General features: G+C 44.9%; 1 protein-coding gene across 9 annotated transcripts; it reads right to left on the reverse strand.

Moving 5' to 3' along the window:
• Positions 1 to 828: 828 nt before the first annotated feature.
• MBD3 (methyl-CpG binding domain protein 3) lies at positions 829 to 20,663 on the reverse strand. 9 transcript variants are annotated; one of them, XR_004842017.1, is made up of 12 exons: positions 18,566 to 20,663; positions 16,716 to 16,772; positions 13,859 to 14,018; positions 11,445 to 11,582; positions 8,700 to 8,790; positions 7,993 to 8,170; positions 6,557 to 6,754; positions 4,750 to 4,868; positions 3,111 to 4,181; positions 2,296 to 2,970; positions 1,409 to 2,211; positions 829 to 1,273 (listed from the first exon to the last, which is right to left on the reverse strand). XR_004842017.1 is itself a non-coding variant. In XM_009638874.2 (8 exons), the coding sequence occupies exons 1-7, from the start codon at positions 18,571 to 18,573 to the stop codon at positions 6,562 to 6,564; spliced, it is 825 nt and encodes a 274-aa protein (XP_009637169.2). In that variant the 5' UTR covers positions 18,574 to 20,663; the 3' UTR covers positions 2,993 to 4,868; positions 6,557 to 6,561. The 9 variants fall into 9 exon arrangements, 1 of the variants encoding a protein (XP_009637169.2); XR_004842016.1 differs by having other exon boundaries at positions 4,647 to 4,868; XR_004842011.1 differs by having other exon boundaries at positions 830 to 1,273; positions 3,111 to 4,868; positions 18,566 to 20,390; positions 20,485 to 20,663.
• Between the last annotated feature and the right edge of the window lie 334 nt (positions 20,664 to 20,997).

Here is a 20,997-nt window from a genome sequence, read left to right on the forward strand (position 1 = left end):
ACGCATTCCCACATACAGAAGTGTTGCAGTGGCCACAGAGGTAACATTCAATGACAAACAGGAGGGAAGAAAGGCAAGAATATAGTTCATAATGATCTTAAAAGAACAGTAAGAAATTGATAAGCAGGAGCCCAGACAAAGTTAGACAGGGGTGAGTAAGTATTAGGTGAGGAAATGTAAGGATAGAAGGTTAAGAGTAATATCCAACAGCCTGAAAAGAAAGCTCCAGGTGAACAGCTTGTCTGTTTTGAGGGGATAAAGTCTTAAGCCAGGGAGACTGCCACCGTATGGCGCCACATTCTGCAGAGACAGACTGACCCAGCAGCTCTGCAGAAGGTACAGTAGCATCAGGGGATTTAAAGTCTTTGACAAATACAGGGATGCAGCCTTGAGCTGTGCAGCTGGGTGCCTTTCACAGGACGGGCACAAATATTAATTTGATGCAACGAAACTTTTAACTAACAGGAGAGCTTGCTGCCCCTTCCCTCTCTTCCTCAAATCACCACAGCCAGGTTGCACGGGATTAATTTTCAGCAAGGCAGCTGCAAAATACACCTAATTTTTTTTTAAATCTTCACTTGTACTTGCATTCAATGTTTTCTTACTTTATAGAAAAGAGCGCTAGGCCAGTTTCTTAGAGCTATAAAGAAGCAAAATTACCTTGACCAGTAGCTGACAAACCAGCACCGATGAAAAGCGTTCATTCAGCTGAGTCTGCCTCGTACACAGTGCGTGCTTTCAGTTCCCACAGTAACTAAAATGTGTTTTCCTGATGAAAATACGTTTCTGATTTGGCAAGTTGACTTCAGGCAGCCTCCCTCCACACGGGAAACAGAACAAGAGTGTACATTTACCCGCGAATTCTAACGTCAAAAATATTTTTCATGTAATATTATCACTAGAAAACAACTCACAGCCATGACGCCAAAGCCTCCGTAGGCAGGGTTTAACAGGCCTACATTCCCGCAGTCCAGCCGTGTCAGTCATGGCTGTTTTCCCTTCCCAATGTGCTCAGTTTACAAGCAAGAAAACTCCTCCCTTTTCTTGCTCAACAGCCAGTTCAGCAAGTTCAATTTCAGATGTGAATCAAGCGAACTTTTCCTGGGCAGAACCACCTACAAAAGCTCTGCGGGCCAAATCCAGACCGTACCCATATCCATGCAAATTCGTCATTTTTATTGATTGCACAAAATTCATCCGACCAGAATTCAGTAAAAATAACGCTGATAATACACACGGGGAGATCATTACATTCCCTGTAACTTCGTTAGTTCTGCAAGACAGAGCAGAGAAAGAAAAAAAAAAATTAAAAAAAAAAAATCGAGCCATCTTAATGGAGCAGCTCCAACACTGCTTTGCACAAGATAAAATCAGAAGTTTTAACCAACAAGGAGTCTCTTTTTGTTACCTTTGCAGAGCAAAGCGGCATTCCGAGGGTTTTCATCCTATCAACCAACATCAACCAAACCAGTTCATCCCCCATCTCCTCCAGCCGGTGCCCTGCAGAATTAGGCAGGCTGCTGTTTCCCGATAAAGCAAGAAAAACCTGACTGAGCATGACACAGCGTAAGAACTGGAGCTTGTGTGAGCTCGGGTGGTTTGTATCCCAAATTACACTCTCTACAGAAAAAAAGATGCAAAACTTTAGCTGGGCTGGACCAGAGCCTACCCCTTAGTGAAGCTGCCTAAGGACCATTAAAATAAGCTCATACGTTATCTCCGAAGAGGACTAAACTCTACCAATGTAACTGTCTGTCCGCAGAGCGTGGTACTATTGTTTTAGTAGAAAATAATCAAAATAGTAGAAAAAAATCAAAAAAACAGCGCGTAGGACAAACCTAAGGCTGTTTCACATCGCAGCTCCGTATTTACATACATTTACAATATGTGACGGCAACAGGAAGGCGCCATTACCGCCGATGGAAAGAATTACCGGTTTCAAAAGCATCCCCTCACTAGTACTTCCCCAAGCAGATGAACTTGATCTCAGATGGAACAACGGACAACGCCACTGTTAGTATGTTCTGTAACAACTGCTGTATATTCATAAAAAGTTAAGTTTTGCCCCAAATCCACTCACTTAAGTATGTTCATTACCAATCGCCTGCTTAAAGAGATATACCTCAAGTAACAACTGCCTTCTCCACCTCGGGGATACATTCAACGCCGGCAGACCACTACATGCCCAGCAGTCACGTCCACGGCAGTAGGCTGTGATAAGACAAACTAATCCAGTTATTATTGCAGCAACAGAAGACATCAGGGTCATTTAAAAGGAATATTTTAGTTACTTACCTGTCTGGATAAGCAGGTAAAGTTATTTAAGTTTCTTGGGATGCGATAGGAGTCCTGGGCCCCTTTTTGGTACTTTGAACAACCAACTTCTCCATACGAATGGAAACTTTTAATAAACTTTTAAAGGACTGAAGGAAAGAGCTGGACGGGGAAAGCAGAGTGGTGAAAACAAAACAGTTGGCACGCAAGCTGCCAGCAATTTCAACTTGATAGTCAATGCATCAAAATATTAGTAGCAACACCTCAATCATCTAAGTTCTGGTGCTACTTCTGCTTACAACGTATTTAGATTCAAATAGAAGTCAAGACGTTACTAGATATTAAGCAAGTTTTAAAAAGGAAACACTTTTGCCATGGTCAAAAGAACACCTCTATAACCACGGGTTAGAAACTGCTAGAGGTGAGATTCCAAGGACCACACCAGCAACTTTCCCACTGGACGGGACACCCTGGCAGCCTCTTACTTGGTGAGGACATGGGAAGACTCTGCAGCAAGAACGAATGGGCTTTCCACAACTTTCGCTCTGTATTCCCCTCTGCCAGGTCCCAAATATCAGGATCCAAATCTCAGAATGGAGCCCACAACAAAAACGCATGAGCGTCCCCGCTGAAATAACTGGAAGGGGCGCAGCACAAAACCTCCAGGGAGGGGCTTGATGCAGACTAGAAGAATCTCTGTTTTGTGAGAAACATTTAATTCAACACAATGAATTACAAGAGGACAGATTTACAGAATAATAACCGTAACAGACTGTTCAAAAAGGAAAATAATTTTCACTGGTTGCAGTACCAGGTAAGGTTCCCCAAAGCAATACCTGGTAGAGCAGCAGCAAACTACAATTCAGTCTTCTTGCAGTACTCCAAATGAGCAATATCAAAGATTTTTGTATTTTCAAATCTTTAAGAAAAGAGTTAATACAGTATCAATCACTTTGGCATGGGATATTTTTCAAGGAGCTTAAACCTACTCAGATCACTAAGCTGAACTACTCCCAAAGGCTATTTACTTTCCAGGCAATTCCCCTGGTCCCTGGCTGTCACTGCTAACCATTCTTACATGATAAAGGCTCTGGGAGCTACTTTCTTCCCCAAGTTTTGGGATACCAACAACTTGTACAATTGGTCAGTGGCACAATATTTAATCCACCACTTTATACTGTACTCTCAGCTGAGACATCCACGCGTGAATTACGCAATGGATACCCTAAGACTAAAATAACTTTTGCAACCCATTCAACACATTCTCCAAGCTATAAATTCTCATCTTCCGCCCCTCTCACTATCCTCCCTCCCCAGGTAAATCCATTTTTAGCCACAAGTTACCCCAATATGCTCACAGATGTACTAGAAGAGACTGAGGAATCAATCAAGGTACCCATGGTGAAGCCAAATACTTATAAACACATTAAGGCAGGTTTCACATCATTTCATTTTTGGACACAAAATGCTGGTCACTTCACTGCACATGCAAATAAGAAAGATTTCATACTTAATAAAAAGCTTTAAATTCATTTTTAGATATCAATTATAGAAAAATCAACCTTTTTCCTTTCTTGTTTTAAAAGAGGTCAGAACATTACTGCACACGAAAGCAGATGTGTAGACACACCTATTGGAATGGATCCCCTTCCCTCCACACACAGAGAAAGAGAGGTCAGGGTTCTTGGCACCAGGAGGAGGAAGTTTTCCTCATTGTCAGTCAGAAAGGAGTCGTCCCTCCATTCCGAGTTGAGAAGGTCCTTCTGACCAGACTTAAACCAAAGCAGAATATACCACTGAGTGGGTATATTTAATCGGCGAAACTCCGTTCGGCTGTGCTGGGACGTACGCACAACTCCGTATCAAAAACGTGCATGGTAGTGCATTCGGTGTGGTGCTGGAACTAACTAAAAAAAACGATTGCCATTGATGTAAGACCAATTCCTCGGGTGTAACTTCCCCTACTAATCAAAACATCAGGTGGAAGAGGCACTGGCCGTTCAGCTCTGAGACTACACTTCCAAGACCAATGTGGTCTTGCGAGGAAAAGGAAATTCAGTGACCCAAACTGACACATGGAATGACAATCCACAACATAAAATGACCTCCCTACAGTCTGGTACAAACAGGTAGCCTACAGCAGAGTAGCCAAGGAGTGAAACAGCATCTCTCGCACTTGTGTTGGAGAGAAAATTGTTTCTATGGGTCACTGTTAAAGGTACTTTGATAGAAAAGCTTAAAAATGTATCACCTATCACTGACCCACAACAAAAAAAAAAAAAAGGACAGGAAATTTGGTTCCTAGTATTTTCCCCTCCCACCATTTTATATTCCTTTATTCCCTCCCACTTTTGCATTCCCAATTACCCTACCCCTTTAGAAAAAGGAGGGGGAGTAGAGTTTAGTCAAGTTCCATCTTCAAAACTACCCAGCAATTAATGAACCATCAGCTTCTCAACGTTTCCTGAAGCGTACATCGAAATGCTCATAGGTACAGTTGGATTGTTGGTGCAATTTACTTGGCAGACACTCTTGGCTTTGTTGTGCTGACCCTGCTGATAGGGTTTATACTGGGAATTCTTAGATGGAACTCCCTAGAAGAAAGAGGAAAAAAAAAGCCACCTTGTAAGTCAGTTTGAACTTTTTGTATCTTTATAGCAAGTGAGCCCTTAAAAGAGTAAAGCATCATTGCCATAACAGATCTATTTCTTTATCCCATTTCTCACCTTCAACAGACAGTTTGTTCTGGCTCTTTGCTCTTGCCAGACCTTTGCAGAAGAAAGGAATGCAAGATATTCACTGTCCAAATAAAGCTACTGTTAGTGATGTGGCAAACCAGGAAAATATAGAGAGCCCAGATTTAAGATGGTAACTCCCAAAGGCCAAACAGTTAGAATCACAGAACTGTTGAGGTTGGAAAAGCCCTTTCAGCTCCCCCAGCCCAACCGTTCCCCTACCCCTGCCATCCCACCACTAAACCCTGGCCCTAAGCACCTCATCTGCCTGGCTTTTAAATCCCCCCAGGGGTGGGGACTCGACCCCTTCCCTGGGCAGCCCCTTCCAGTGCTCAATCAACCTTCCCCAGCTTGAAGAATTGCTTAACATAAACCACTCTTCGTTCTACCTGAAATACAGCTGCCACTCCCTCCAAGGGGGCTTTTCTTCTGCTACTTATCCCAGAAATTCTTTTTTTTCCCCCTCTGCATTCTCGATTCTCAGCTCACAGGCTCTAGGGTCCTCATAATGAAGCACCCAGGGTATTGCCTACCCTCTTTCAGTGACAGAACATTAATTGCTTTTCTTAGGCTAAAAACCTTAAAATGATCAAAAATTAAAATCAGGGAGTTCCGTTTTCATCTCACGGCAGGAGCTCCGCTGATGATACATAGAGTGCTTCTGGCTAGGGTGACATCAAAGGAACACAGCGAGGAAAAACTCCACTTCATAGCATGGTGCACTGTCCTTGTCTAGCGCAACATCAAACATTTAAGGGAACTCCCGTTGGTGCATCTTGACTTGGCCTCATCTATCTGCGTTTTTTCTGCATTGCTACGCAGTAGCGATTCATTATTCGGAGCTATTTTGGTTTACAAGACAATAAAAAAAAAATTCTAGTTGCACCTTTAAGAAAGAAAGTTCCACTGGACAAGTGAAAGACTTGAGAACAAGAAGCAAGCCCTTTGAAAGGGCTTAATCCCTTGATTAAGGGATGCACAATGTAAAGGCACATTCCTGTGAATCCTGTAATTACTACTGCTAGACTATCTTAAACCTTTCAGATGTTTCCAGGTTATGAATATATACGTTCTTCTGTTACGTTCGGTTCATAAGTGCCCACCACATATAAAGGTTTTTAGCAGCTTCCCTCTTTTGAGGGTCAGGTTGCCTTTTTCTAACTTTCTACAAATCTTATTTTAAAATATTTCCACAAATGTGCCCTCTAATATGCCCTGCAAGAAAATGCGTACCAAAATTGCAGAAGTGAGAGAAAAAGGCATGCAGGGGGAGAAGCCGAGCCCATAAGCTGTCCTTTCTGCCCACAGTGCCCTCTTGCCTACCATAGAAAGTAACGTTTAGCCCACCCGACACAGACACAAGCACCCACTGGGCATCACACACATCAAGATATTTGATTTTATTCCCTGAAGGCATGGCTGCTACACCTTTAAAAGCACAAGCTAAAAAGCAAAGATTGGTCCGTATGTACTAATATTCCTTCTGAAAACATTTCTGCCTCCGGGTGAAGCACAGCTTAAGGTGAGAAGGGATGCTGTCACGTTACCTGGACTATACGTTCTCCATCTCCTGGTCATGGTCCTGCTCCTCCTCCTCCTCTTCCTCTTCTCCTTCTTCCTCGCCTCCTTCTTTCTCCAAAGGGGCTTCCCCATCTCTCGCTATTTCCTCTACATGGGCAAGCATGTCAGCCATCAGGGCTTCCTCCAGCCTCTTCCGCACCTGCTGCACCAGTTCCTCTTGCTTCCTGCCCCAAATCAATGAACAACAACATCAATCCTCAACGCTGCCTCTTGCAGGGAAAGGAATCTTAAATCCCTCTTACAGGAGGCTGGGCAGACAAGCACGGCTTTGAAAGAGCCCTCTGCATTGTAAATGAAATTCCCTGGCGTTACACTGTAAGTGAGGCTGAAAGAAACACTTTAAAGGGCTGGCCAATATTTTCTGCTACAAATCCTTAGCATTGATTGTACCATTTTTAATTCCAGCTGAAATTTTCCTAATCTAGCAGCTGACTCAAGACTTTTTTTTTGTTTGTTTGTTTAATTCCTTGTGCTAGTATTAATTTAAACAAGAAAGTCAGCCCACCCTGCTCAGATTTCCAAAAATGAGACTGGAGAAAATTAATTTTCTGAGCATTTCAATGTTTTTGCACGTTCTCCTTTTGAGTCACAACCTCCAGTTTTACATCTCCTTTTCTGTCAAAGTCATAGGGAAGTAAAGAAGTGATCAACCACCAGTGTGGCTCACAGGACTCCTATTTCATCTCAGCCATAGGAAATCATAAAGTTATAAACAGACCATTTTTCCTGGTCATTCAGGTATAAATCAAGCACGAAAAAAAGTCATCCTGTAATTCAGCTTTATCAATTGCTATCGGTGAAGGCTGTTAACACAAAGCAGCGTGCTTTCAGGTTCATTTCTTTGGTATATTCAGTTCTCTATCAAGTGCTTAAAGCTGAATTTGACCAGTCTTGATTTGGCAATGTAATTCACTACTGAAAGCAAGCTATACCTAAACAAAATGCATCCTTGTTTGCTGCCACCCCAGCAGTTAGGTCTTTTATTTGGTCCTGTGCTGACAGAGAGTCAGGTGAAGAGAATCAAATCACCCTGTTCAGGATTCCTGCAATCCCTTCTTTGCTTAGAGGTGCCTTAATCAAGGCTACTCAAATCCAGGCACCTTTTTCAGTAAGAGTAGACATACTCTGACATGAAAAACCCAAAACCTCAGTGTAACTGAGCATGGGCAAAATAAAAAATAATGTTTTTTAAGTACATGCCTCCATGAGAGAAGCTTTATGTCAATGAGTTTTTTTCTACTCTACTGATACAGAAGCATTCACATTAATTCAGCAAGCCATGGTGCTCCATCAGACCTTCAAACTTCCCATTGGCAAAAAAAATTAAATAAAAGAAGGGGGTTCTGTTTTGCCACAAGAAACCTGGTTCCAAGACAGAAACTTCTATTTCTAGTTTTAATACCTAATATCTTCATCTGTCACCATAAATGCTTTGCAAAGCGGCTGTGAGGTGTTTAGCCAAACTCCAGGATTCTTCTCCACGGCCGCAGAGAGCTGTCCAGTGATAGGCATCGTGCTGGTGTGGAGAGCGCTAGCGATAGCGGAGAGAAGGGTTTCATCAGTGCAACCAGGTCCAACCCCTGCAAGTGGGAGGAAAAGCAATAATCAGCATTGTGCAAGACAAAGAACAGCAAATTAGGACAACAGGCATTATTTAAATTCTAACGGCAAAGCTCCTACTGTCATTTAGAAAGCGAACACAACATAAAGCTCAGTTTTAAGCACTTCTAACAGCACCTGTACAACTTTCTCCAGGGTTATTTGGATTATGCGGGGGTTGGACTAGATGCCCCTTCCAACCCAAAACATTCTATGGTTCTATTTATACCTCATTCTGTTACACAAAAAAAAAATCCCCACCCAACTGGGAATGGAAGCTGTTTCCATTCTGCTTCTGGAAAACAACAAAAACCAAAGTCAAGAAGCTTTGCTTCGGTATCCCCTCAGGACAAAGGGCACCAAGCCTCCCAGCTGGAGCACTAACAGTTCCTGCTGGAGCAGGAACGGCCCACAGCACTGGAGAACAAGGAGATCAAATACAATACCTTCAGATCACCACTGATTGGTATCAAAATGCCACCCCTGGAGTTAAGGGCAGACTCTGATTACCTTGTAAACCTTTTGGAAGGTCCATTGTTTTCACCAGCTCCTCTGCAATGTCAAAAGCATTCAGTCCACTTAATTTCTTCTCCCAGAAGAGCTGACATCAAAGAAAGCGTTTATTGGCACAAAACAGAAATGGAATTGACAACTACACAAAGCACCTGCTTACTATCAGGAGAGGGAAGAACACTGCCGCGGACAATTTTATATTGGATTTACTAGAGAAGGGGTCTGCCGTGCCTGACGGCAGGGAACAGTCCTCGTCGCCAATCAGTCCCACAGCTCTGCCCTGATTTACTGCCTTGAAAAAGATTTTATTTTCTTCCAGGGACTGGTACTTTCACTGCTTCTGAACTGCAACAGCAAGGCAAGGCTTGCTGGCTTTCATCTGAGAGCACTCAGCGTGGGACAGCCTTTGTACACTCCCATTCCTCTCTTGCTGTCTCACATACGCCACAGAAGTTAAGGAACGCAAGAATTGCATCCAAGCTCTTCCCAAGGTAGGGAAGATTCTATTTTATTCCTCTCTGGCAGTTCCTCATGAGAACAACCGCGTTCAGCCTTTTGCTGTATTTTGCATCACAGGTTCTCCTCAAGCACGTGAATCCATGGTTTGGTTGGAAGTCAGGTACCATACCCAGATTCACCTTCAACTCTCAATCTGTATGAATAAGGACGATCACTGAACAGCTGGCGTACGATTTGTCTTGCAAGAAAGCAATTTTGTCTAAATTCTGAGAAACTAAAAACTTACCCCAACCAGTCCAAACGCGTCCCCTTTCCATACCCGTAAGAGTCCGAGTGCAACTGAACTCACATCACTTTTCCAATTACCAGCTCCCAACAAGGGGAATAAGGACAGTCACGGCCAAACCACATCGGCTGGATATTCTCTAGCCTATGACTTCCAAACGGGCGCACGTCAAACCAGTGCATGATGGGACTTAGCACTGCCTTCAAATTTGGAAGAAACATCTGGAGTCTGCTGACCAGAGGTTAAAACACACTACAGTCCGGTAAAGTATTTTAAAGTGTAATTTAACAGACTTTTGGATGTATAATGCAGAGGAAGACACAAGAAAGGGCAAGTTTGCCCTGTTCTATGCTATATAATAGAAAATTAAATATATAAATCAATATATATATATATGTACTATACATACAGTATATACGTATTTTTTGTATACATACATATATACCTAAAAACCTCTAAAGGACCTTCTTGGAAAACAGACTCCAACGCTGTCATAAAAAGAAAACCACAGGATTATGGAAGGAAAGCACAAGCAGAGCTTGGGAAGCTGCGTTACAAGTGGTAATGTGGGCAGCGGAACCACACAGGTCACCTTCGTGGGCTGGGGCTGATCTCTGCCGTCTCACAGGCCGCACTCGCAGATCAATCTCTTCCACAACAGGGACACAAATCTCTACGCAGCTCAGTGTTTTGCATATCAGCGTCATATATTTTAGTGTCCCTCTTTATTGTCTTAACTAGGCCAAGGGGTTTATAGGAATAGGAACAACACTGTAAACACACATGCTCCACTTCCTTAGGAAACGATGCTAAAACCCCACCAACCTGTCTAAAAAAACCCCAAAAAACCCACGCACACACAAACAGAACACAAAACCCAAACACAACCAATGCACACCACCCAGCTCCATTTCAAACAGGTAGTTTTTAAGTTTGCAGAAAAGGTTTGCGGTGTGAGAGGTGGGTGTTTCATAGGGTATTTTTAAATTTTAATGAAATCCCTTTCCCTCTTGGAATGATATATTTTAATTCCACCAGACCTATAAAAGTTTAAGCTGTACTGAAAATTGATACCGATGACAGCATCCAAACAGACTAACGAAGCTGAACATCCAGTTTCCAAAAGGTATAAAGATGGACTCGCTGCAGGAAAGGATTCACAGAATCCCTGGTGTGAGCTCTGTGGAGGCAACAGGCTGTCAGCTCCAGGTAATGTTAATGAAATGAGAATGCCTTCCAAAGCCTGCTTTGAACAGGTACATTTTATTTTACCAGCGCCCAGCTTCAAAGACACACTTGTCCCAAGCACACTTTTTGCACCCTTTCGCTAGATGAAATTCAGCTGAAACATCTCCTTTAATTTTGGTGTATTCTCTTGTTTGCAAATACAGGGTACGATAAGAAAAACATTTTGATTTTGTCTTAATAATGACATTCCAAGTGAATTTACGACCTTATGAATAAGGTAGAGTTAGCTACTAATGATACACGCATCTGAAAAAAAAGGCCCAGGCAGGGGATATGGTCCCTCGCACTACATCACACACACCACACTGTACGCGATCTCTGCAGGAACGGGGATTTCTTGAAACAGAGAATCCTGATACAACTGGAACATTTGATGGTGATCCTAATTACAATGCAAACGTCCCCTGAAGTGGTTACAACATCTGACTAAATTTGTGGATAATACTTAATTTCAGCATTAAGGAAATGATGGCTTTACTACAAGGTAATTGTAATCTAAACAAAGATTGGAGTCTATAAAACACGGTGCAGACAGCACATTAACTATGAACTGGAAATGGGTTTTGTTCTGATTTAAAAAGCTGGGAGCACTGTAAATTATTGTTTCTGAAATATTAAGAGACTTCAAGCTGCCAGGGACTATGTGTTCAGCATCACAAAATTAAAGTGCCTTATCCTGGGACCCTCCCAGCAGCAAACCCAGGAGTTTCTTAGTTCTGAAGAAGCACTTGCTAAGCTGCGAGCCTTACCTGCCGGGGCTGGTCCACAGCTTTCTGAGGATCGCTCTTCACCTTATTGCTGGGATGGTTTGTGATCTTTGTGACAGGTTGTTTGAATATGGAGGCTGTCTGTCTGACAGGCAGGGCGGTGTTCAAATCAGGCTTGCCCTAAAAATTCCAAAGAAAAGGAGGGGAAGCGTCCAAAAAAGTATTTTCAATTTGCTGAAGTGCTACTGTATTTTCAATTTGCTAAAGTGCTACTGTGGCCATAAAGACGTACAGCAGGGAAAAGAAGAGTTCCGGGACTTGAAAACTTGTCTGATCTCAAGCTATATGAGTTAAGACTGCTAAAAATGTATAACTATGTCCAAATCTTGCCTTAGACCTATCAAAATTAAACTAAGTTTTCTACTCTTTCACGTTCTACTTAACACACTAGCCTCCTATCACTCTAGTTTATATACTTTGGGTTTATCCCAATTTTGACAGAATTTAGGAGTCAGAACACTGTGACAAGCCACCTGTAGGTCACTAACACAGAAGATGTCAACACAACATTTGTAATAATTAGAAAAATTATGAAGTGGGATTTAAAGACCTTTTTTGAATCTGGAAACCGTTGCAAATCATTCTATTTAAATCCAGTTGTGGACGCCACTAAACAAACCAATACAGCAGGAACCTCAGTCACTTTTTTTTTTTACCTTTAGTTCTTAATAAAAGTCAGTTTTAAAATGCAGCTCACTACAAACAGGTTTTCACTACACGACTGCGTTTTATGTTAGTGGAAACACAGGCAGACCGTTCCTCACTCCCGAGATCCAACACGCCAGTCGCAAAATGGCTGTAGGACATACTTTGTTCTTGAGGATGCAGACACCGCGTCTGCTTAACATATTTATTCATAAGATGCGGAAAAGCTGTATTCAGGACAAATATCACTCAATCATCTGTGTGCCAATGCATTTATAAGCCAGTGATAACTATTTGTGTATGTATTGAAAGGTTTGGGCAGAATTTTTAGCCTGAGATGCGTGTTAGCTGCTGGTCTCTGGAGCAAGGCATGTCTCTTAAAACATCACTACAGCACTTAGGCTGTAAGTAAATGTTCCAATCTGATGATGATGATGATGATTCTTGACTGGTTGACATATTTAGAAAACAAGCAGTCCACTATTTTCCATGTTTAATGTTTAGGTGCACAGATATAAGCTTTTGGGTTCTGAGCGTCCAGCTCTGGAGCCCTCAGCACAAGAAGGACATGGATCAGAGGCGGGCTACTAAAATGCTCCGAGGGCTGGAGCCCCTCTGCTCTGAGGCCAGGCTGGGAGAGTTGGGGGTGTTCAGCCTGGAGAAGAGAAGGCTGCGGGCAGAGCTGAGTGCGGCCGGTCAGGGCTTAAAGGGGGCCCAGAGGAAAGGGGGGGACAAGCTTTTTAGTAGGGCCAGCTGGGACAGGACCAGGAGGGATGGCTTTAAACTAAACCAGGATAAGTTTAGACTGGACCTAAGGAAGAAATTCTTTCCAGTGAGGGTGGTGAAACCCTGGCAGGGGTTGCCCAGAGAGGGGGTGGAGGCCCCATCCCTGGGACCATTCCAGGCCAGGTTGGCCGGGGCTGTGAGCAACCTGATGTGGTTCAAGGTGTCCCTGCTCCTGCAGGGGGGTTGGGCTGGGTGGGCTCTGGGGGTCCCTTCCCACCCAAAACATTCTGTGATTCTATGAAAAAGGTTTTAGCATCCAATGAAGGTACTAAGAATGACTTGAGCCAATTGATCTGGACAGGCAGTAACCAGCGTCACTGTAATCCTGACTAAACCTTAACAATCAAAATTACCAGGTGCCAAACACAGATTCTTTTATTTTGTTCTACAAATAGGCCTTGCCACCCTCTCATCTCTTCAGCTTTTTGCCCAAAATGCATCCCCTCCTTCGATCAATCCCAAAGCTGAGATACCAGCATGGTCTATGGACAACTCCAGGGCATCGCTGGTGGAGGCTGCGTTACCTCCTCATCTCTGCTGCCCCACGCCACTCTTCCCTCCTCCCCCAAACCAAATACCAGAGCAGAGCAGAGCAGAGCTGCTGCACAGCCACAACAGTCAGCTGGAAACCTGGGGCTCTGGAGGAGATCATGCTGGAGAAGGCGATCTCGTACTCCAGGCAGGAGAGGAGAGGAAGATGCCACCTCTCTCTCCAGCCCTTCTGTACAGAAGATTTAGCAGTACGGCAATATTCTCCCATGGTATCAGTACCCTGGAAGAACCAGTGAATTGCGGTATTTGTCCAACACTCCATAACAGCGATGATGTTACCTCGTACAATTGCAGTTTCACACGTTCATTACAAAATGCTTAATTTTCACGCTATCACAGATATTTGTCTGAGAGGCAGTCTGGCCGCTGCAATAGCAGACGGAAAGGGGAAAGCTGCCACATCTTTGTCTTACTTTGGCTTGGTTGGAACAGTCATAGCGCATCCTCTGTCTGTTCTTGTTCATTTTATTCATCAACATTTTTCCTGTGCGGAAGTCAAAAGTGCTCAGGTCCATTGAGCTTCCCAGGTAGCGTGCCAGCTGGGGCTTGCTTCGGAACTTTTTACCACTTGGGCTGAAAAAAAAAAAACCAGAGACAAGGAACAAGGAGGGAAATTAAAACACTCTGGACTTCAATACCAGCGCTCGCTGCAGCTCAGGAAAGGCAATTTTTATGTCCTTCGTGAAAAACGTGTGCTGAACTTCCAAGAATGAAGCTCACATTAAACTCTAAATGGATATTATTGTTTTCATATCAACTCCTTCTCATGATTACAATGGAAGAGACAAATTTAGTACAGACCACGTTAAAATGTTTTTATACATAAAGAGGGAGATTCAGACCAGGTATGAATGAACATACCATAGTTCACACGATAACTGACATGGGAGACAGCAGCACAGATGTACCTATCACTCGGTTGTCTCAAATAATAAATGCCCATTTTCAAGCATAATTTCTTCTCCCAGGAGCATTAGGTTTGACTAGCACCACCTCCGGCTCCTTTCCCCCCCCACCTTGAATAGCACATTCAGGTTTGATTACACATCTTCGGTAGTGTTCTGAACCCTTCAGGATTACACAGGAGCAAGGAGAATAAACAGAAGTTAGCTGCTGGCAAGCTGCAAAGCAAAGAATTAAAAAGCAAAGAATTACAAAGCTTAAGCGATGCAAAGATAAAGGTCAAAACCTTAGAAAACTTTCCATTAGTGGCAAAAGGGAGGAGATTCTTTTTAAACACCTGGTTTCACATGAAAGACCACAACCTGGCAAGCAGGCACAAATTACTCCAACTCCTCGTTGTTCTTGGGTTGGTTTTTTTAATAATATAACATTACCTTTTGCACTAAGGTAAGTTATTTTCTTTTTTTATGCATAAAGCAAAAATCAGTCAATGTGTTATGACCACATAACTATACAGGCAATAAGCATGAAATATTCTTCATGTTCTCATTTAGCATCGTAATGATGCCTCTTTATTCCCTTAGTTTTTCTCATTTCTGGTTTTCCACATCTTGCAACTTTTATATTCAATCTTAGTACCCATCTGGTAGCAGCTCACTCCACATACATCTATCATACTAAACACAGGCTAGTTGGGTAAAAGGCATTTAAGACTGAAAATGCCAGTTACCACTCCACCCCTACTCATCCATTTTCTTCTTTAAAGAGCCATTAATGGTGTTAGAACTTGTTTTTTCAGCCACCTTGCATGGAAGCAGGGTGATCTCCTCCCTGGCCTACAAATACCCTCAGCTCCAGATGCACCAAGGATCTCATTTAGAAGACGCGAGGTCACGTCCCAGTGAGACCTCACTAACAGGCTGCCCATCGTATGCAGCGGTGGCACCCATGAGCTCCACAACTCAATTCAAAGCAACTCCCCCGTATCTGGGTGTTGAACTTGAGATGCCCAGCAGCAGTACCTACATATTAGCGTCCCTCTTTTTCCTACTGAGAAGTGGTATCAATACAACTTGTACCTGCCAGAGATAAATCAACACCAACGAGGTTCAAACGCCTTCTGAGGACAGTTGGAGCTCTGCGGTTAAGGTTACCTTCTGTTATTCCTGAAGCCAGAAACGCAAGCTACTTGTTGCAAGGTTTTTACTTGAAGGCCAAGAATAACTTGAAATTATAAAGTCAGGGGATGAGAGGAAAGAATTATTACTCATTATTTCAGCAGCACAGAGCCTGCTCTACCGCAGCGGTGCTGCTCACGCTGGTATGATGCTAAGAGGCTCTCTAGGGTCTTCTCAAAGGAAAAAAAAGCTCCAAGGAAAAAGCCTCTTTTGAACACAATATCTGCGTCCTTGAAGCCTTTATTAGGGGAAAGGTCTGAGGAAAACCAGCATAAGCATAGACTTTCTAGTATGGGACAGCGGCAAACCAATTAGTTCAAGTCAGACTGTGTATGCAAAAAAAATAGATTAAAAAAAACAACCAGAAAGAACCAAACTATTAAAACCTCTCCAAAAACTGAGAGACAAAGTTAATATGAATTACACTAAAACTGAAATCCGAAAACGTCTCTCAAAGGTCTGTGAACTGAAAGGTTGTGGTCATCCCCTACACAGCATCTGCTTAGGAAGCTCCTGGCCCCGACTGCTCGCAAGGTGCTCCCCCTGCCCCGTATCTACTCCCCACCACCACCACTGCTCAAACATAAAAGCATTCGTGCAAACGCAGAGTTAACCAGATGGGGAAAATGATCCATCTTTAGCGGGTAGGGAGAAGAGGAGGGAACACTTTATCACTGGTTATTCCTCAGCTGGACCAGTTCACAACGGAGCTGCTCAACCACTCAGGCCAGAAGATGGCACAGAGAGTAGGAATACACAGACAGGAACAGAGACTTGGTGCAGACTCAAATTTGAAACCACTTTTAAAAATACAACGGGAGTTATATGCCTCAATCCAGGAAGAGGAATAACCAACTCCAGCAGCTTTTCGGCCAGAGCCATCGCTGCCGTCAGTGAAGCCAAGAAGAGAAACTCCTTACTACATGAAGAACATGACATGGCTTACTCTTCCAAGATCTGCAGCTCCAACTTACAGTTTAGAGTCTTAGTAATTTTAAAAATAATACATTACAGTGAATTGTGCGCTTAGATCACGGTGTAACTTCCAGAACAACAGAGCCAGACACACTCAGAGACAGAGTTTTAAATGAACATAGCCCTTCAGCTTTTTTGTTTCATGTACGTTCTCTTAAGTTTGCAATGGATCTGAAAAGCTGCTCAAAGTCCACATACATCTAAAAAAACCCACCTGAAATGACTCAGGGTCCTGTCTCTTCCTGGGGAAGCTTGGCCCAAAGGAAAAGCACTGAAATGTTTAGAAGAAAAACTTTTATTCTGATTATGTCTGGAAAAAGGCAACACTGTACCCAACTTTCTCTGGAACAATGGCAGACCGGGGAACGAAGCTACAACTCAAAGCCGACGGTAAGCTTGCTCGGTAAACACAAACCGAAAGGAAGTGGCTGGCGTGCTCTGGAGCCCCTGGGGTCCCTCTGGCAGGAGCGTGCTTGATAGGACACAGCCCCTGAGGGCACCTCCAGACCCCCGAGAGGCTCAAAGGGTGGGGGGGAAGGAAAGGCAGCCAAAACCCCACAAAACCTGAGCAGCGGGATTGCTTGCTGCATGTCACAAGGCACAGAAACAGCAAACCAGCATTTAACGACGCTCAGAATTCATAAAACGCTTGTGCGCCCTTTAAATGTCACAAAATACGAAATTTCTCTCCTTCCACTCCAGAGCAAAAGCTTTGCTCTGCACTCCTGTTTTTCATATACAAAGCCTTTGAAGAGACCCAGAAGAGAGACATCTTGGTACAAAGCTGCAAAACCCAACCTCTTCTAAATAATCCTGCAGGCACTGATAGCGTGAGCACGCTGTACTTGGCTCCAGAATTAAAGGTTGAAATTTCACACTTCGCCGTGTTACGAAAAGCAAGGCAACTGCAAAGTTGCAAACGATTTTACATGCTCGTCCATCAAAAGCTCCAACGCATTATCCCCTTGCAGCCTGCCTCGGCCCTTACAAAACGAACCCGAAGAGGACGAAGGGGTGGTATGACCGAACCCAAGCCGCTGTCATTTATTATTCACAGACTTTTTGGGCGCGGATTAAGCTGAATGCGTGGCAGCCCATTGAAGGGCCAGGGGCTGCCAGGTGCCTGCTGCCCTCCATGTGCAGCTCACCCTTTGTTTCCTGCCTTATATTCTTTAAGGAGAGAGCGACTGCAAGCCCAGGCCCTCTCCCCTCCTCCCTCATTACCCAAGTCTCCTCCCCTCCGCTCTCCCCATTTAGCCTATGCAGAAGCTGCACAACTTGGAAAGCAAGGGACAAAAGACAAAAAAAAATAATCCCTGAACCAACCCAGGCGTCACCTGCCTTTTCAAGAAATGGAGACAGGAATAAGCTAGGTAAAAAGGATGGTCAATGGCATATGCCCAAAACCACATTTCCTCGCTGTGGGGTGACAGATATAATGCAAAATGTTTTTCCTTCTCCCTTTCCATCTTCCTCCCTCCTGCCCCCCCCAGTCACAGCCCACCCCCAGCCTCGTGGGGTGACAGATATAATGCAAAATGTTTTTCCTTCTCCTTTTCCATCGTACTCCCTCCTGCCCACCCCACTCACAGCCCACCCCCAGCCTCCCTCCACTGCACTTTTCTCCACTCCAGGGGTCCTTCGGGTGCTGTACGTCCCCCGACACCACTTCCTAGGCAGGGATGCCTACCCTGGGGCACCCCACATGCTGCTGCCATCAGCCCCCCTTTCTCGCAGCATCTTTGCATTATCCCTGGCTGCAGCATCTGCACCGAGTCCCGCCTCGGTGATCCCACACTCCAGCAACCTGGTTATCCCAGGATGGGCTAGCACAGACACTCACAGCGTTCCCCAGCGCACGTAAAAAGCACTGGTGTGAACAAGGGCAAGACCAGGCAACTCCTCCAGCCACCCCACGCCTTCACACATCCACGCAGCACCAGCTCCCCATCCCTCCGTAAACGGGCGCCCTCAGCTTTACACAGAGCAGCCTCAGGGGATCGAGCTGTCCCTTGCCACCACCACTGTCCCCAGCAATACTTACCTGTCCCCAGCAATATTTACCTGCACATGGACGCCCCGCACCACTGCCAGCAGCAGTGTGGAAGGGATGTGCTCCCTGCCCCGCAGGGCAACGGGGTTGTTTTGGTTCAGTAACTTGGGCTCTGACCACAGAAAAAACAACACCCTCCTAAAAAAAAAAAAAAAAACCAAAAAAAAACACCCACAAAAAAACCAACCCCAAACCCCAGCTTTGATCCACACAATACACACACAATCTCCCAAATTTCCAGAAGCACCCCACCCCTAACCAAGAACCCGAGCGGCTGTCCCGTAACACAGGACTGTGCCCAAACGTAACCAGCCATCTTTATAAGGCTCCTCTCGAGCATCACGAGAGCTTCCCTGGGGGAGCGGTGGGTAAAAGAGAACAACTGAGAAAGAGCAAAGTATGGTCTTGGTAAAAGCATTTCTCCTCCACAATTGCAGGGCAAAAAAAAAAAAAATATATACAGACCAAAATATACTTGGGGGGTGGATGTTAGAAATGTTTTCTTGAACTTTTTACATAGGTGCTGCACAAGTAAGAAATTCACAGCAAAATAAGCTTCACCCAAGAGATCTGCTAAGTTTTCCAGAACAACGATGTCAACAACTCCTTGAAGCAGAGACGAGCAGCGCCCCCAAACTTCTCAGACACTTGGCCACCAAACCTTCCGCAGAAAAACACTAGGAAGAAAAGTCACGCAAAGCAGAGCTAAACTCTCCTTCCCCTAGGTGGGAACACGGAGTTTGAAGAAGGCCTTTGTGGCCAAAACTCTCTCCAAGACAACCCGCCACTTTTGCGACATTCCCGATATGCTTCTCTTCCTGAAATCCTGCATCCCCACACCTTTCCTGCGCGCTCTGAATTTGGCCCGTGAGCCCCACCACATCAGCCAGACACCCTCACGGCTCTCCCAACTCTTAAGCTACAAGAGAAAGCTCAGCGGACAAGAGAATGCCCCGCAGTTTAAAAATTCCTGCACAATCAACAGTTGGTAAGCGCAGGGTTACAGGACTATTCCGAAAAAACCTGCCCAGGGATTCACTTACACCTCGAGGAGGGTTTAATTTCCAGCCAGCAACGGGCTCGTGCAAACTCACATCTCACCAGCTGAACGTACTCGGCACAACCGCGTCTTATCGCCCAAAGCAGAACACGTATTCGACAGAAACCCTCACGCAGAAAGGATGTGCTGCTGGTGCTCAGGGTTACAGAAGGAAACGTCCAAAAAGAAAGCGCCACAGCCCTAAACAACGGTTCGGAAAAGCAGTAACTGCCACCCCCTCGCCCATCGCCTGGGCTCAGCGTTAATTCTCCAGGCTGGCGACTGCAGACGAGAGCGCTCGTTTCCAAACCGTGCATGCAGTTTGCCACAAATGCTGCATCTGTGCATTCGGTGTAGCCGGACAAAAAAAAAAAAATCATCCAGGTAAACAACAGGTAGAAATAGCAGAGGTATTAACAAATTGCCACACGCGTATTTTCCGCTCTGAGGTAATGCGAAGTGCAACAGTAACCAAAAATTAGTGCAGCAGGGCCCTGTTATACCTTTGATCTCTGTCCAAACTGATACAAAGGGAAAATCCATTATAACTCGGGAATCAAAATACGCTACTTCTCGCGCCCTCTCTTTTAAGTTCAGCTCTGAGACTGCAACTGTTCTTGGAAAAACAGGGATGTTTTAAGCTTTCGGCTACACCTCCTCTCGCTGCTGTCTTTCCTTCTCCCTGCAGACTCCAGGCTGAGGCGGTGGAGCCGGCACTTCCAGCTTTCCGCTCCCCAGGACAGTATTTGCCCGTTCACTCGCCACCCAGCACAGCACGCTTCTCTCAGAACCATAATCTGATTTTAAAAAAAAATAATAAAAATGAACCCTAACGCACGCAGAAGTCGGTCGCATACATTTTACCGACTAAAAAGGCCAGATAAGGACAACCTGGAGAACTTCTGCTACGCTCTCCCAGCTCCCGACGGACCCAAGTTTCACACATCAGCTCGCGGGGGCACCGAGGCTGCCTCTTATGGGTGCAGGAAGGATCCATATGGCCCACCTACAGCCATATGAGACATACATTGATATTAATAGCGATCCTTCAGGCAGAGCAAGCAGCTCCCCAGCCATATGCTTCCCCCGACAGCAACACTCGCAGGGTAACGCAGCCCCAGCCCTGCCCGGACTCCCGGCTACAGCAACAGCCACCACCCGCAGGCGGGCAAAACGCTTCTTCCTTCGCCCTACCCCAAATTCCTTCATGTACAGAAACAGCAGCGGACAGAGCCCCAAGAAGGCGGGCGACCACCCTCGCCGATCCCCCGGCTGCTCCGCAAACGCCTTATCTATTTGACGTTAAGAAGAATTAGGTGTGTTTGCCAGGCGGCAGCCCCCGGGAGCGCCCGAGCGGGGCCCCGCGGCCCCCGTGCTCACCGCCTCCCGGCAGCGGGAGCCCCC

The sequence above is a fragment of the Egretta garzetta genome, unplaced genomic scaffold (assembly GCF_000687185.1).
Source record: "Egretta garzetta isolate BGI_Z169 unplaced genomic scaffold, ASM68718v1 scaffold345, whole genome shotgun sequence".
Lineage (NCBI taxonomy): Eukaryota > Metazoa > Chordata > Aves > Pelecaniformes > Ardeidae > Egretta > Egretta garzetta.